The following is a 17,736-nucleotide window of genomic DNA, read 5'->3' on the forward strand; positions in this document are numbered from 1 at the left end:
GCCGACCTCGCGGTCCCCAGACCAGGGGCCAGATGTAGAAAGTAGTCCCCAGGCCCGCGGCGGCGGCGGCGCTGTCCACTCCGCCGCCCCCGCCCCCTCCAGCCGCCGCCTCACTCCGCCCCCAGGCCGGACGCTCGGGCCCCCAGCCTCCCGCGAGCCGGTGTCCGTGCGCCAGCCTTGCGCGGACCGGAGACCAGCCGCCCGCCGGGCCGTGCCACGCCACGCCGGTGGCCGAGCGGGAAGCCAAGGCTGCGCGTGTCCAGCCACCGCGCGGGGAGCGCCCGGTGGAGGGGGCCGGCAGGCGGATAGTGGCTGCGGGGCGGCCGGGGAGCATGCCCGTGCAGCCCCGTTGAATGGCGCCTTCCCTGAGACCCCTCGCCCGGCCACGGCCGCCAGGGATGCTGCTCGGCGCGCTCCTGCTCCTGCTGCTCCTCGGCTCCGTTCCAGGTGGGCGCTCTTTCTCCTGAGCGGGTGGGGCGTGAGCGGTCGCGAGTGGGTCGGGGAAGGAGGTAACCCGACATGTGTGTTGGGGGAGCAGCGGTGTCTTCCGCCGGGGCGCTGACCCCCAGTTCCTGCCTCCTCCCTGCAGCCAGTCAGGAGCCGCTGCTGGAGGAGCTAGGTGACCGCCGGCTCTGCGGGGGCGCGGGCGGCGATGGGCTCCTCTCGCAGCGCCCCGCCCCTCCTCGCTGCGCTCCCCGCCCCCCCCCCAACCGGCCTCGCGCTGCGCAGCGGGCGCTCACTGTCCACTCTCGCCCCTTTCTCCTCGCGCCATTGTCCGTGCTCTGGCCGCGTCCTCGCCTCCACGGCCAGCCCGGGCTTGGTGCCGCCGGCCTCGGTGGCCGCACGTGGCTTTATTTATATTGTTTCCTTAGTGGCAGCCGAGCCGCGCAGTGGGCGCCGAGTTTCCACGCGGCTTCCGCTGTTTGCAATGGGGGGCTTCTCCACGTTTTAGGGCAGGGAATGGAATAGGTGATCTCAGCGTCCAGGTCAGATCCCTAAGTGCCCCCACTTTCCAGGATCCGGATTGAATGTGGAGGAGACAGGAGGGGTGAGATTGGAAAGAGAAGAGGAGTGGAAGTTTTGTGGCCCATTTGTGCCCAGGAGGGGAGGGAGAAAGGTACCGACGCTGAGAAGGAAGGTGTCTAAGTAGGATTTATTTCTCACAGACAGATATTTTGGGGCAGGGCCTATGTACGAATCTGAAGATCCTTCCAAATTCCAGGTTATCCTTGCCCAAACTTGGACTCTCTTTTGCGTCCGAGTTGCTTTATCCTTCAAGAGTTAAAAAGTGTAAAGTGGATGGGGCGGGGAGGAGAGGTGCCCAGGATAGTGGGGTTTTACTTTATTTTATTTATTTACAGGTTACAAACCCCGGACTGTGTGTGTGTGTGTGTGTGTGTGTCCCTCCGTCCCTGGAGGAGTTAGTTTTGTGTTAGCATGAGAAAAGGATCAAAGTGAGATGTGACTCGGAAACACAATGGGCGCCTTCCGGAGTGGTCCTCGCAGCGCGGGGCTGTTAGGGTCGCTTGCGTCGCCCTGGGCATCCATTAGGAGAAGTCGGCAGTCCAGGCGTGGGAGCCTGACTAGTGTGTGAGGTTTGGAGGACCTGCCTTGATGAGAAACAGAGATCAGTCCTGGATATTTGTAATCATGAATTCAAGACAATAAGAAAGAAGATGAAGTGACCCCACCCCCAAAAGAGCCCTAATACTCTGCTCCACTCCAATCAATATGCAAGACTTCAGCTGACCTTTGTGCTAAATGCAGGAGGTGACAGGGTATTAGTTGGTCAGCGGATGCTTTATCCTGGCGGGGACCGGAAAGATGTGTATACTTAGAAATAAAGCCTTTCCTCTGCTCTGATAAAAATGTGTATTGGTTGATTAAGCAATCTCCTATCCCTATTAGATAGTAAGGACCAATTAGTCACGCATTTTTTCCCAACAGTTGGTAGTTCTAAAAAAATGAAATAAAAGTTTCCTAATCCGATCACCCACTGAGTACAAGCAGCAAGAGTTACCAACTTTTCAAAGTAACTGTTTGTCCTTTAAATACCTACCATACTCTGTAGAAATTAAGTAAATGGATCTCTTTTCCAGGAGAAGAGACAGAGACCTTGCTATAAAAGGGCAGATATAAAAATGCAAACTTGTTATTTGTCACAGAAGATAAAGGCACTTCCCCAAGGAGTAGGTGCCATGCATTCCAAAAACTCTTCAAGGGACGAGGAAATAAACTTGCTTGTTCACAGAGTCGGAGTTTTGCTAATGATTTCTTGTAAAATTAGACTTTTACGACTTACTCTGTTCAAGATCTTTTTGACAAGCTTGTAAAAGTAGCAAACAGCTTGTGTTCAAGAGTTTTCCTGATGATTTTGAAACTCTAGCAAGGCACTTGAGAACATAATTCTTAAAAGGCAGTGAAGTTATTGAAATCTTCCCTGTGCTTTTAGTGTTAGATGTTGTGAAAAGATTTCCTGAAAGTGAGATTAATTTATTAAGATGTTTGTAAGTTAACTAATATGGTTTGTTGAGCTTTGCCTTGTTACATCCTAAATATGTGTTTTACAATTGTGTGTTAAGAAATGATGTTACACCTATAATTCAAGGTATGCCTCCCCCCCCCCTTTTTTATAGGAGTATGGTGCTTTAGCGAACTGTTTTTTATAAAAGAACCACAGGATATTACTGTCTCAAGAAAGGAAGCAGTCGTTTTAGATTGCCAGGCTCATGGAGAAGTTCCTGTTAAGGTCACTTGGTTGAAAAATGGAGCAAAAGTGTCTGAAAATAAGCGGATCCAGGTTCTGTCCAACGGCTCTTTATACATCAGTGAGGTGGAAGGCAAGCGAGGAGAGCAGTCTGATGAAGGATTTTATCAGTGCTTGGCCATGAACAAATATGGAGCCATTCTTAGTCAGAAAGCTCATCTCACCTTATCAAGTAAGTTTTTTAAGTTCTTGATTGTTTGATTTTTCTCACTGCTGCATTTTGAGGATTTCTTAACTCATTGATATGCTAATCCTAAAAATCACACAAATGTTAAGAATTTCCTGGAGATAATAGTTGATGCTAAGGCATGCAGAAAAAAAAATCGGATTTCTGTATGTATATATATGTGTGTGTGTGTATAAATTCAAATGAGTGATTTAGAAGAAGGGTTTTATTAGGTTTAGAACACTAAAACTTTTGTTATTATGGCATTGTAAAAACTTAAGTGTTTCAAACTATGAGAAGAGTTGGGTGAAAAGTTTAGCCAACACAACAAAAGTTGTTATAAAATTTCGTATTTTGTAAATTAATAATTACATTTTGAAAATCACGAACAACTCTTTCTGCTTTGTAGATGGCCCTTAAGTCCTGAATCTTTCATATAGCCCAAACTTGCATTTCTCTGACTGCTTTAAGATCACCCATGTCGCTTTTTAATTGTAAGAGAGGGCATTGGTCAGTAACTCTCAAGCCTTTGAAGTATTCCTAGGCTTTTCCTGCTGGGAAAGAAAGATTAAGGCCATTTCTATATTATACCTAATGGACTTAAACCAGATCTGCCCACTTTTTTCCAGTTGTCATAAAATTTGCTGTCTAATGATTTCCTTTGTATTAACAACCCCATCACATCAACCATTTGTCAAGTGATCCATTGCTTGGGGGTTGCCCTGATAACGATGAGGGTAAACATGGGCCTAGGATAGTTAGGGAACTCCTTATTTTCACTGAGGCTTTCCACCTCTTCAGGTGATCAAATATCCAGCCCTCAAGATTACAATAGATAATTTAAATCTTAAAACACAACTGTCTTAAAAATAGTTTTATAGACATTCTAGCTACAAGCTAGAATCCACAGAAGATAGATTTTGCACCATACCTAACAATCATTTACAAAATGAACAGTTGGAGGAGGGAGCTCTTGAAATAAAAGCATAATCTTAGGAAATAGTTTCTTCAAAGTCTCCACAATTGAAATTTAGGAAGCTATTGGTGGGAGTTTCCTAGGTGACTTTATTGTAACAGTCCATAGCCATATTTATGCCACCCTTATTTTAGGAATTTATTTGTGCAATAATAATTAATGGTAGAAAATAAATTGCAAGCAAGTATATTCTTATATTGAAATATGTCAGAAAAGTAGAGAAGGTTCCAAAACTAGTCCCTCTCCCTCAGAATGATATAAAATCGAGAGAATGTCTGGTAAACTTTTTTTTTTCTGTGATGAATAGCATTTTTGTTGTTGTTGTTAATGGTTTTTCAGTAATGTATTGCTGTTAGGATAGCATGTTTTTTATGCTTATGTTCTGCTCATTTAATTTTTGTCTAATGTAAGATTGTTTCGTAGAGTTGTAATTTTTCTACCTTTTTGTGGTTGTAGATTCTTGTGTTTTCATATCCAGGAACAGTAAGTTGGATTACCTTGCTGGAGAGGGGAGGGGCAGGATGGAAAGGTTGGGTTGGGGGGAGCAACTGGGTCCTGAAAGATGAAACACATTTGTCATGAGCACACAATATTTCCAGGACTTCCTTAGAATCCTGACAGAATTCTAGGGCACTCAGAAATACTTTGAAAGCACAGAGCTTTCAGATTTCATAAATAAAGTCTGAACAGTATTAACAGATATTAGTAACGGTGAAACAAATGTTAGTATTGGCTTTTTGAGAAGCTTTAGATTTTGTATTTCTGTGAAAATTATTAATGACATACTTGATGTGAATCATTTTGAAGTCTTTTCTAGTGAAGTAGTTTTTATATTTTAAGTTACCAAAAACTTTACAATTAAACTATGTAGAACATTGCTGTTAACCACACTTTTCATATGCACACATTTTATTTAACTTGGAGGAGGTACTTAGGTAGGAAATTGCACTCTATATTGTAGTTTTTTTTTTTTTTAAGTATGATCAGTTCAGATTATTCTTTAGAAATATGAGATTTCTTAGAGATTTAAAATTCACAAAGTTAGTTCTGATATCTGAGAAGCAATGTCCAGTTTCATTGTAGGCTTAAATGACTTTATTCTGTGTTCAGGGTAAAGATGTTATACATATTAAGCAGGAAGAGAATAGGCATTAAGTGGACATTCTGTTTGTGTGTGTGTGTGTGTGTGTGTGTGTGTGTTTAAAGGCTAGTTCTTTCCTAGTTATTGATAGCAGTGGGGTGCATGTATGTTCTTTTAATTTTCTGGTCCAGGATTTTGTCAGCAAGCATACCTTTTAGTTCTAAAGTGTAAGAAGTAGTACAGCACCTGGAAATCTAAAACTTTAATCTGTGCAAGTTTTAGATTTTTAACACAGGCCAAGTCTTGGTTTCTAAATTTAGGAACTAGACGCTGAAAGTTGCACTCTAGGCAAGAATTCCATTATTCATGTGTAAATTAGGAATTCACAGGGTTAAAAGGTTAGAAACTGGCCAGGATGAGGTTTACCCTTGTGATAAAGAGCAGATGACCCTCATTCATTGGCCAAAGCTTTCATGTAGCTCTTCTGCAAAGTTAGTTATTGCCATGAATTGTTCTCGAGGAATGCAGAAATTCAAATGTGAACAGGCCTTTCCTTAAGTGTCACTATGGAGCCTTATCTCACAGGCACATCAGAGCCGGCTGCGGGGACAAGGTTCCTCCCCTAAGGCCTGGAGGCTTTGCTTTCCTGTTGTTCATCCAAGCACAAAAGAATTTGTCTTAGTTTTTCTAAGGCATCTCATTTTTAAAGGCAAGTATAGGGTTAAAGAAGTAATATTTAGGTGTTTTTTTTTTACGTTAATCCTTTTTATTGATAGCCTTTTTAGCTGTTTTACATTTTCATGTAACTAGACTAGAAAGTGGAGTGATGTGGGAGGCCCTTTTTCTAGGTGTATACAATAGTACGAACAGAAGATTAAACCATCCTTTACACATTTCAGTATTTTTAACTTTTGGCAAATCTCATTTTCACTTTCCTAGGTGTTAATCCTTCACTACATAAATAATTCAATTTAAATATTTTAGTGGTAAGAAATAACCTATGACATTTTGACATTCCTTGCATTCTAAATATTGAAGTAAGAAAGATAAATTTCATCGGAAAGCATTAGTGCGGTAAAACGATCTCGTATTTCAACAAGTTTAAATTAAGATAAGGGACATTTGAGAGAAGTAAAGGAGGAGGCTGGTTGTGTTCTGTGATGTGTAAAAGACTGGCTGTAAGCTAGTGATTGAACAGGAAGCTGATTGTTTATTTCCTTTCCATAAAAGGTGGAAATTGAAGTCTTAGGATGGAGGGAAAGAGAACATAAAGCTGGCTTATGTTTGTTAGGTTTTTCAGAACTGTACCTGCGTGCAAAATAATTCTTTAAATGAGCATTTGTAGCTAGAAGACCGTAGGAATTATTATAACTCTATGATGGATTTTTTCCCCCAGAATTTTGAGGTTAGTTTTAACATCTGTAACATTGTTTGGGGGACACAGTTCTTTCTACAATTTTATGTAGCAGTAGTCCTTTATTTTAAAAGGATATAGGTTCTTTTCTATGAATAACATGTTTATCACTTTAGTTTGAGATGAAACTTGAGGGTTTTCTGGTGAGATTAATGAAAAACCGTGAGTGGTTCCTATGTTAAAGAGTAATATGTAAATTATAGTTCAAACCTCGTCTTGAAATGTAAAGTTAAAATATATTGAAAACATTTAGAGTCATGTTAGAAAGAAAAGAGGAGGAATGGTATGTTCAAAGATAAGAACTATGAGGAGTTCCTGTCGTGGCTCAGTGGTTAACGAATCCGACTAGGAACCACGAGGTTGCTTTCCGGGTTTGATCCCTGGCCTTGCTCATGTGGGTTGAGGATCTGTCATTGCCGTGAGCTGTGGTGTAGGTTGCAGATGCGACACAGATCCTGAGTTGCTGTGGCTCTGGTGTAGGCTGGCAGCTACAGCTCCAATTCAGACCCCTGGCCTGGGAACCTCCATATGCCTTGGGAGTAGCCCTAGAAAAGGCAAAAACAAAAAACGAAAAAAACAGCTATGAGACTGTTAGCTTAGCTTTTGAATTTTATTAATGATCATGGATCCAAGACGGTCAAGAGTTTGCTTCATTGTCACTTTTTATTGAGATGTGTAAATGCTGTAATGGATGGGATCTCTTACCTGTGTGCATGTGCACTTCTCAACAGACTGTTAACAGTTACTTGCTCTAATACCAGAGTGCTAACACAGAAGTCAAAGTTGTTTGATTTTGGAAAAATAAGACAGAACTGAGATGTTTAGAGAGACCAATCTGCCAACATTGTAGATAAGGTTCAGATGATGCCTTCTGGGATCCAAGAAAAATCATCTTTAATGAGGGGGGGTATGTTTCAAAAGTACATGTTTGACTTCAAATTGACCATCTAAAAGTTTGATAAGTTAGCATTAAGTCAGGGAAGTAAAAACATATATAGTTCCACAAGCTTGTTTACAATGACACTTGGTTTTTAAAGTCTGTCTGCTTAAAAGGTTTATCAGGTACCTGATAATCTCTGGGTAATGGAACCAGTTTTTCCCACTTTGCACTTGATTAATGAGGATCTTTCTCATCTTTAGAAACCTATAATGCTATCTCATTGTTTTTCAAAGTTGTTGGATTTTTAATTTTTTTTAAACGATGTAGGATCCACTGAAGGGTAAAATTATAATTTGCTTTAAGATGTATATAAATGTTTGTTTATTTTATTTCTGTCCAGCTTCTTAATGGAATTTTGAAAGGGCATTTGGTATGGCCCTCTTGTGTCAACTAGCTCAGATTATGCTAAAGAAAGGGCCTCACTCTCAGCACTTGTTTGCTCAGGCATTTGTTGTCATTGCTCCTGAATTTTAACAGCTGGGCCTATTGATGAGGTCCAGAGCAATTTAAAGAATAGCAGAAAGTAGATCTCTTAAGCAGAGTGTTAGTTTGAAGGAGTATTTCAATTAATAAATAAGTGCATTTGAGGTTATTATTTTGAGAATTGTAATATTCTTGACTACACTTTTGAGAGATAATTTTTATCTCTGGTAGGCAGAGTTGCTCAATTAGGGTTGACTACTTTAAGCTTTTAAACTGGCCATTACTACTAATATGAAAATAATCAATAATGTTGATCAGGCATTTTGCTGAGGATTATACTTGAATTTTTTTAAAAAGCTGCAATTATTGATGTTTTAAGAGAAATTCTAAAAATTGTGCCCCAAATTAAGTTTTCATCGTTAAAGCTATTTTAATACTTCTGAGAGTTTATAGTGCTTATATTCTTTATTAAATGTTTTAAATATGCATCACTGTATACAAGTCTTGGCAAATAAGGAAGGAAGAAGCTACACTTGTAGTCACCGAAGCAGTATTGGCAGTTGCCCTAAAATGGTCATTTGTACAGAGCCAGCAGTTGACAATGGTGATTACAAAAAAGGTAAAAATGTACCAAATTACCTTCAGTGGCTATAATTCTGAAGCCAAGTGAACTGCTTTAGGGATATGAATTGCAGAGGATAAAGGCGTCATCCTCACAAAAGTCTCTGACACTAATCTGACAAATACTTTCCTGACTTTTACATTCCTTGTTTTTTTCTTTTTAGTTTTTTTTTAAACCTCTGATTCTCAGAAATTGCTTTTGATGAGCTTTAAAAGCCTTATAGACTGAGCAGAAGGCATGAATTTAAAATGTTTATTTTTTTAGTTTCTGAAGGGTTTGTCTTTTTTTGTGTGTTTATATATGTATTTTATAGCTTTAACATTGGTAGTTGCTAGATTAAGTAACTATTGGAGAATACAGTCATTATTCAGGGTCCTGGTTTCAAACTTCTATCCTCACTGGGTTTAGTTCTTAGGACTAGTTTTTAAAAATTTCTTTAAAATTTTTGCTTTATGAAACTATAGTAGATCCCTATTTAGAATAGTGTGAGGATTTTTTAAAAATAATGCTGCTTCATATAGACTACTTTCTGTAAATAACTCATATTTCTTTGGAATAATCCTCCAAAATGGGCTTTTTAAATTGTTTTGTAGTCTTTTTAGTACTACTCTGAATATGATTTAGTACTACCCAGAATGGATCTTTCACTCCAGCAACATTTACCAAAGAAATAAATAAAATTTAAAAAATTTTTTGAGCCATGGATTACATTTCTCATGATTTCTCAGCTGTGGTGCAGTTGATATTTTGGACTAGGTAATTCTTCATTGCAGAGGCTGACTTTTGCAGTGTATGTTGTGTAGCAGCATCCCTAGGCTCTCTCCAACAGCACTCTTATTGTGTTAGTTGTGGTGAGCAAAGAATGTGTTGTGAGAGGCACAGTCATCCCTGGTTGAGAAGTACTGATGTTTCTGAAAGTAGAGGAAGACTACTTTTCAGGTGATACCGGGCCGTTAGTTTTTTTAACTGTTTCTGTCTTAACTAGATATTCAACTTTTTCAGTGTTAGCAGTGTTAAATTTATTGATTAGAGACTGTTTACTCTTTTAAAGTATTGTCAAGGAAGCTTAACAACGAAATGTGTTGGGGTCGTTGTCTTTCTAATTTGGAATGATGCCTTTTCATCTCTTTCCGCACACACATACACACAGAGTACACTGAAAACTGCCGTTAAGAGTTTATCCTTCTGTAGGTCCATTCATTTTCATTTCAATATTTTGGATCTTTTCTTAAGAGTAAATGCAAATTTCATTTAACCATATTTACGTAACTTTTTATTTTCTTGTGACGGACACCAGAATTGAAAAGATATGAGAAATCACCATGTGTGGTAAATGTTAAAGAACATCTTTTGTGGATACTCTGCATGGTGAGATGTAAAACTGTATGAGGTTGACAGCCCAGAGAATAACATTTACTGTGTGGTAGGTGGTTCACTGGGTGAATGGTTAACAGAAGTCTTTTCAGCTAGTTCCAACTGTACCATAGATTTATTTTGGGCAGAAGTAATTTAACTTCCTGCAGATAATGATGTAAAGATGGTAGCATCTTGAGAGGACATCAAGGGGTGACTAAAGGGAAAAGAATTACACAGTGCAGTATGTTAGCTAGTACACAGAAAGTCAAGGCAAATTTGTTAGTGGTTATTATTGAAATAGTTGTTTTAAATTACTTAGGGGGCAGGGATTTCACAGTTTTTATCTTTGCCAGGGTATCACTTTTTGTGTGTGCTTCAGTTTTAGTTACGCTGTTTATGTTAGTGAAAGTTGTGATTTTTGGAGCTCCTGCTGTGGTGTAATGGGATTAGTGGCATCTCTGTGGCACTGGGATGCAGGTTCAATCCCCAGCCATGCACAGTGGGTTAAGGATCTGGTGTTGCCACAGCTGCAGCATAGGTTGCAACTTTGGCTTGCATCTGATCCCTGGCCTGGGAACTCCATGTGCCTTAGGACAGCCAAAAAAAAAAAAAAAAAGTTGTGATTATTGCTACATGGATTTGGTCACCTGCGGAGGCCAGTACCTGCTGGTGGCTCAAGTGGCAAGTAGTTGAAATAGATGAAGGACGAGGCAGAATATTTTAATGAGTGACTCTAGTGTTGAGCAAGGCTGGTTGAACATTTTTGGCACCATGTGTTCTATGCCCCAAAAGTACTTGGAGTAGAACAAATCATCAGTTCAAAATAGAAGAGTAGAATGCATATTTTCATTATATTTAAGGAAAATAGTATTTGGGTCAAAACAGACTTTTCATGTTACTGGGTTTTTGTTTTCTTGTTCTTGTCCCGAAGAAATTAAGAGGTTGACAATTTCCAGTATCTGGTAAATACCCTTAGAGCTGCTCTGTTTTTTACTGAGTTGCTGGGGGTGTGGTGGGAAAGCAGAAAGAATGACAAAAAGGCAGAAAAGCTAAGCATTAATGCCTTCTCTGTTGTTTGGTGACTTATATGACTTTAGACAGATCACTTAATCACTCTGATCTTTGTCAGATCCTTGACAGATTCTTGTCTTAGCTGTAGAAATGGGTAGCTGGGGGGAAAAAGGGTGAGGGATGGATGTTGAGTAACACAATGCCCTTAGTTTTGTAATTCTGTTATTGTAATTCTAAGTAAATGGCCAATAAATGATATTTCTGTAAGGCTGAGTTTAATTGCAAGATAGCCATTTAAGTCACTGAGAAAATGTTCAAATAGCTCGGCAGTAACTTAACTTGTCACTCTTAAGAATTCATACTCTTGCCATGAACCTTAGGAAGATCCGATTGGGGGGGGTGGGTGTCTTAAAGCAATACTGATAATTGAAACTAGTACTGTTTTTAAGAGTCTAGAAAAGTAAATTACTTTATTTGGGACTGAACAGTTCTAAATAGTGCTTTTTTGTTGTTGTTTTTCATTTGTTTGTTTTGTGTGTGTGTGTGTTTTGCCTTTTTAGGGCTGCACTCATGACACATGGAGGGTCCCATGCTAGGGGTCCAATTGGAACTGTAGTCACCAGCCTGCACCACAGCCACAGCAACTCCAGATCTGAGCCTCATCTGCAACCTATGCCACAGCTTGGGGCAGTGCCAGATCCTTAACCCACTGAGCAAGGCCAGGGATTGAACCCGCATATTCATGGATGCTAGTCAGGTTCGTTAACTACTGAGCCATCATGGGAGCTCCAGAATAGTGCTGCTTTGAAGGATGCTATAGTGTACGAGAGGTATAACTTTACAAATATGTTTCTGGTTCTGCTAATAACTAATAGTGTATTTTGATGTTTATTGACTTGGAGTTTAAAAAAATAGTGTTGATTTTATTTAATGAGAGTTTTGCTTATGTTATTAATGTTTTAGTAGAAATATATTATACTGGCTCCCCACTATGACCACCAATTCCTATTAAGAATGACAAGGGTTAATTTTTTCCCTAGCTTTCAAACTGAATTAGCTTGAGTCCCTCTGATTGGATTTAAAGTAATTTCAATTAAAGTATTGACCTCAAACTGGACACATAATAAGAAAAAAAATGCTTTGATCTTGGTATTTCCATTTTAGTATTTCTTTTAAAAAGAGAGATCACAAATTTTCTTACATAATTTTACCCAGGTAAATGTATTCATTGTTTTCTTAATAAAAAGAATTCACTCTTTATATGTTTAAATAAGAAAGCCATATTTTCATGCTCTTAGTAATACTTTTAAGATAATTCTAATCGAAGGACAAACTTCAGTAAAGCAATGAGATTACCAAAAAGATTATTATAGTTATTCCAGTGATGGAATATGGTTTCTTCAAAGCCTACAACTTTTTTTACCTGGATGATTTATCATATTTATAGAAATTTGTGAAATTAATTTTCTTGTAAGAAAGTATACAAACAGAAGAAACTTCGTGAAATTTAATTTTTTGTCCATCAGATGTCAACTTGGAAGCTCTGATATTTAGGGAGGGAATTCTACAGCTTAGCAAATGGTACAATGAGAAATTATAGGTGGATCCACCGTTGGTCAATACAGAGGTGACTAGGGTGACTAGTTGACTAGTTTCTTAGCACACTAGAATGAACTCCACCATTCTTCCAATTTTTTTTTTGTTTGTTTGTTTGTTTTGGCTTTTTAAGGCAGCACATGCAGTATATGGAAGTTCACAGGTTAGGAATTGAATCGGAGCTGCAACTGCCAGCCTACACCACAGCCACAGCAATGAGGGATCTGAGCCATGTCTGCAGTCTACACCACCGCTCATGGCAACACCGGATCACCAACCCACTGAGCGAGGCCAGGGATGGAACCCACATCCTCATGGATATTAGTTGGATTCATTTTTGCTACACCACAACAGAAACTCCCCATTCTTTTTTTTCCACTTGAGGTGTAATTGATATACACTATTGTATAAGTTACAGGTGTACAACGTAGTGATACACAAATTTCAAAGGTATAATCAATTTATAATTATTCTGAAATATTAGCTATATCCTTGTGTTGTATAATATATCCTTGTAGCTTATCTATTTTATACTTAATAACTTATACCTCTTAATCCCTTACACCTATCTTCTCCCTCCCCTCCATTGGTAACCACTAATTTGTTTTCTTTATCCGTGTGTCTCTTTCTTTTTTGTTCACTAGTTTATTTTTCAGACTCCACATATAGTATTTGTCTTTCTCTATGTGCCTTATTTCACTTAGCTTAATACCCTCTGAGTCCATCCATGTTGTTGCAAATGACAAAGTTTCATTCCTTTCCTTCCTTTTTATGGCTGAGTAGAATTCCATACCACATCTTTATCTGTTCATTTACTGACCGACACTTAGCTTCCATATATTGGCTATTGTAAATAATACTACTATGAACATTGGAGGTACATGTATCTTTTCGAATTAGTGTTTTTGTTTTTTGATATATACTTGGGGTGAAATTGCTGAATTATTTGATAGTTTGGTTTTTAGTTTTTTGAGATATCATCCTATTTTCCATAGTGATTATACCAATTTACATTCCTACCAGCAGGGTACAGGTGTTCCATTTTCTCCACATCATCATCAATATTTGTTATTTTTGTTCTTTTTGGTGATAGCCATTCTGACAGTTGTGAGGTGATAGCTCATTGTGGTTTTAATTTGCATTTTTCTGATAAGTAATGATATCGAGCATCTTTTCATGTGTCTATTGGCCATCTATATCTTTGGAAAAAACGTCTCTTCAGGTCTAATGCCCGTTTTTAAATTGAATTGTTTGTTTTTTTATGTTGAGTTATATGAGCTATTTATATATTTTGGATATTAATCCCTTATCTGTCGTATCACTTGCAAATATTTTCTCCCATTCAGTATGTTCTCTTTTTCATTTTGTCAGTGGTTTCCTTTGCTGCAAAAGCATTTAAGTTTAATTAGGTCCCATTTGTTTGATACTAGTATTGTCTGATACTAGTATTGTCTAATGCTAGTATGGCCGCTTAGCTCTCTTTTAGTTATGATTTTCCTGGAATACCTTTTTTCATTCTTTCACTTGATTTCAATGTATTTGTGTCATTGGATATAAAGTGACTCTCTGGTAGGTAGCATATAATTAAATACTGCTTAAACCAACTTTTGCCCGTTGATGGAGAGTTTAATCTCTTTACATTTAATGTAATTACTGATAAAGAAGGATTTCTGCCATTTTGCTGTTATTTTTTATTTGTCTTAAACCCTTTTTGTCCCTTATTTTCCTTACTACTGCATTCTTTTGCGTTTAGTTGATTTTTTGTGGTGAACCATTTTGACTCCTCATTTCCTTTTATGTGTATTTTTTAGATTTTTCTTTGTGGTTACCATAGGGATTCCAGTTAATATTCTAAATTCATAGCAATCTAGTTTGAATTGATACTAACCTCACTTCAGTAGCATGCAAAACTCTGCTCCTGTGGAGCTCAGTCTCTCCTTTTATGTCATTGTGGTACATTACATATTTCTACATTGTATGCCCAGTAATACAGGTTTATAGTTATTTTTATGCTTTTGTCTATTAAATTATGTGGGAAATAAAAAGTGGAGGTATGAACCAAAAATATACAGTACTCACTTTAATATTTGCCTATTTATAGTTATTTTTATTGCAGATCTATATTTCCTATGGCTTTGAATTGCTATCCAATATATTTTCATTTCAACATGAAGGATTTCTTTTAACATTTTTTGGAGGGCAGGTCTAGTGGTAATAAGCTTCCTTAGCTTTTGCTTATGTAGAAATATTTTAATTTCTACCTCATTCCTGAAGGACAGTTTTGTTGGATATACGATTCTTGGTTTACAGTTTTTCATGTCACTTTAACTATGTCATCCCACTGTCTTCTGACCTCCACGGTCTTTGATGAGAAATTAACTGTTGATCTTATTGAGAAATAATAATTACATGAGAAGTCTTTTCTCTCTTGCTGTTTTTAGGATTCTCTCTTTGCCTTTGTCTTGCAACAGTTTGATTATAAATATATTTATGTGAAGATCTCTCTTAATTTATCCTCTTGGAGCTCATTGAACTTCTTGGGTTGTCATCCAATTTGGAAAGTTTTCAGCCATTATTTACTCAAATATTCTTTGTGACCCATTCTCTTCTCCTTCTGGTACTCCTGCAATCCCTATGTTGGTCTGTTCAGTGGCATCCCACATATCCCTCAAGTTCTGTTTGCTCCTTTTGTTTTTGCAAATCATTTTGTTCTTCCCTTATGGCTTTTAGTTTTGTCTTTTCTTTGATGTTTTTAAACATTGAATGAACATTCATTTTAAACCATGAAATCCTTATCTTGCAGTTTTCAACTGTACTATTATCTCAAGTTCTTGAGGTACCAACTCCTCTTTTTCTATGTCTGGTGACTTTCCTTATGGCAGATTGCTTTTTTTTTAAATTTTTTTATTTTAAGGGCCATACCCACAGCTTATGGAAGTTCCCAGACTAGGGGTTGAATCAGAGCTGCAGCTGTTGGCCTACACCACAGCCACAGCAATGCCAGATCAGAGCCGCGTCTGCGACCTACATCACAGCTCATGGCAACGCTGGATCCTTGACTCACTGAGCAAGATCAGGTATTGAACCTGCATCCTCATGTATGCTAGTCAGATTTGTTTCTGTTGTGCCATAAAAGGAACTGGCAGGTCATTTTCTTATGTGACTTATAATTTTTTATTATTAGCTCATTTTCACTAAGGCTTAATATATCCTATGTTACAGAAGTGTTTGCTTTCTGTTTGGTGCCCCACAGTTTCACTGGTCATGGACCAATTTTGGGAGTAATTCTTGACTGCTCTACATTATTTGCATAAATTTAGAATCTACATAAGTGTGTGGTAAAGGCCAGGAGTTTGTGTTTATCATGGGAAACATTTCTTCTCATTCACAATAAAGCCTACTTGTTGCTACTCTTCCTGGTAGGTGAGTTTTTCTACTGACCCTTTGTCCAGGTGCTTCCAGGATCCCAGCTTTGGGTCTCAGTTACTTATGTTTTGATGAAACAAAACCATTTCCTCTTTATAGAAACCTGCAGTGCCTATAGCTGCCTTTGGACCACTATGGCATCAGGCCAAAATTTACTATTTGGTCCTTGTCTTTAAAATTTTGTTAGTGGTAGAGATGTTGTTTTAAGTTTGTTCTTTATAGCATTGCTATGTGTTTTTTTTAAATTAATTTATTTTTTTATTTTCCCACTGTACAGCAAGGGGATCAAGTTATCCTTACATGTATACATTACAATTACATTTTTTTCCCCACCCTTTGTTCTGTTGCAACATGAGTATCTAGACAAAGTTGTCAATGCTATTCAGCAGGATCTCCTTGTAAATCTATTCTAAGTTGTGTCTGATAAGCCCAAGCTTCCGATCCCTCCCACTCCCTCCCCCTCCCATCAGGCAGCCACAAGTCTCTTCTCCAAGTCCATGATTTTCTTTTCTGAGGAGATGTTCATTTGTGCTGGATATTAGATTCCAGTTATAAGTGATATCATATGGTATTTGCCTTTGTCTTTCTGGCTCATTTCACTCAGTATGAGATTCTCTAGCTCCATCCATGTTGCTGCAAATGGCATTATGTCATTCTTTTTTACAGCTGAGTAGTATTCCATTGTGTATATATACCACCTCTTCCGAATCCAATCATCTGTCGATGGACATTTGGGTTGTTTCCATGTCCTGGCTATTGTGAATAGTGCTGCAATGAACATGCGGGTGCACGTGTCTCTTTTAAGTAGAGTTTTGTCCAGATAGATGCCCAAGAGTGGGATTGCGGGGTCATATGGAAGTTCTATGGATAGATTTCTAAGGTATCTCCAAACTGTTCTCCATAGTGGCTGTACCAGTTTACATTCCCACCAGCAGTGCAGGAGGGTTCCCTTTTCTCCACACCCCCTCCAGCACTTGTTATTTGTGGACTTATGAATGATGGCCATTCTGACTGGTGTGAGGTGGTATCTCATGGTAGTTTTGATTTGCATTTCTCTTATAACCAGCGATGTTGAGCATTTTTTCATGTGTTTGCTGGCCATCTGTATATCTTGTTTGGAGAAATGTCTATTCAGGTCTTTTGCCCATTTTTCCATTGATTGATTGGCTTTTTTGCTGTTGGGTTGTATAAGTTGTTTATATATTCTAGAGATTAAGCCCTTGTCGGTTGCATCATTTGAAACTATTTTCTCCCATTCTGTAAGTTGTCTTTTTGTTTTCCTTTGCTATGCAAAAGCTTTTTAGTTTGAGTAGGTCCCACGGGTTTATTTTTGCTCTAATTTCTGAGAGAGACTGACCTGAGAAAATATTCATGATGTTGATGTCAGAGAGTGTTTTGCCTGTGTTTTCTTCTAGGAGTTTGATGGTGTCCTGTCGTATATTTAAGTCTTTCAGCCATTTTGAGTTTATTTTTGTGCATGGTGTGAGGGTGTGTTCTAGTTTCATTGCTTTGCATGCAGCTGTCCAGGTTTCCCAGCAATGCTTGCTGAATAGACTTTCTTTTTTCCATTTTATGTTCTTGCCTCCCTTGTCAAAGATTAATTGACCATAGGTGTCAGGGTTTATTTCCGGGTTCTCTATTCTGTTCCATTCATCTGTCTGTTTTGGTACCAGTACCACACTGTTTTGATGACTGTGGCTTTGTAGTATTTCTTGAAGTCTGGGAGAGTGATGCCTCCTGCCTGGTTTTTGTTTCTCAGGATTGCTTTGGCGATTCTGGGTCTTTTGTTGTTCCATAGAAATGTTTGGATTGTTTGTTCTAGTTCTGTGAAAAATGTCATGGGTAATTTGATAGGGATTGCATTGAATCTGGAGATTGCTTTGGGTAGTATGGCAATATTGATTTTTCCAGTCCATGAACATGGAATATCTTTCCATTTCTTTCCATCTTCTTTGATT

General features: G+C 38.6%; 1 protein-coding gene across 1 annotated transcript in view; it reads left to right on the top strand.

Moving 5' to 3' along the window:
• Positions 1 to 237: 237 nt before the first annotated feature.
• The window catches only part of PRTG (protogenin), a 137,619-nt gene continuing 120,120 nt past the window's right edge, over positions 238 to 17,736 (top strand). Inside the window, 2 exon segments of the mRNA XM_047769440.1 lie at positions 238 to 447; positions 2,637 to 2,939. Coding sequence (XP_047625396.1) covers positions 354 to 447; positions 2,637 to 2,939 — 397 coding nt within the window. The 5' untranslated portion in view covers positions 238 to 353.

The sequence above is a fragment of the Phacochoerus africanus genome, chromosome 2 (assembly GCF_016906955.1).
Source record: "Phacochoerus africanus isolate WHEZ1 chromosome 2, ROS_Pafr_v1, whole genome shotgun sequence".
In the NCBI taxonomy this organism is placed as follows: Eukaryota; Metazoa; Chordata; class Mammalia; order Artiodactyla; family Suidae; genus Phacochoerus; species Phacochoerus africanus.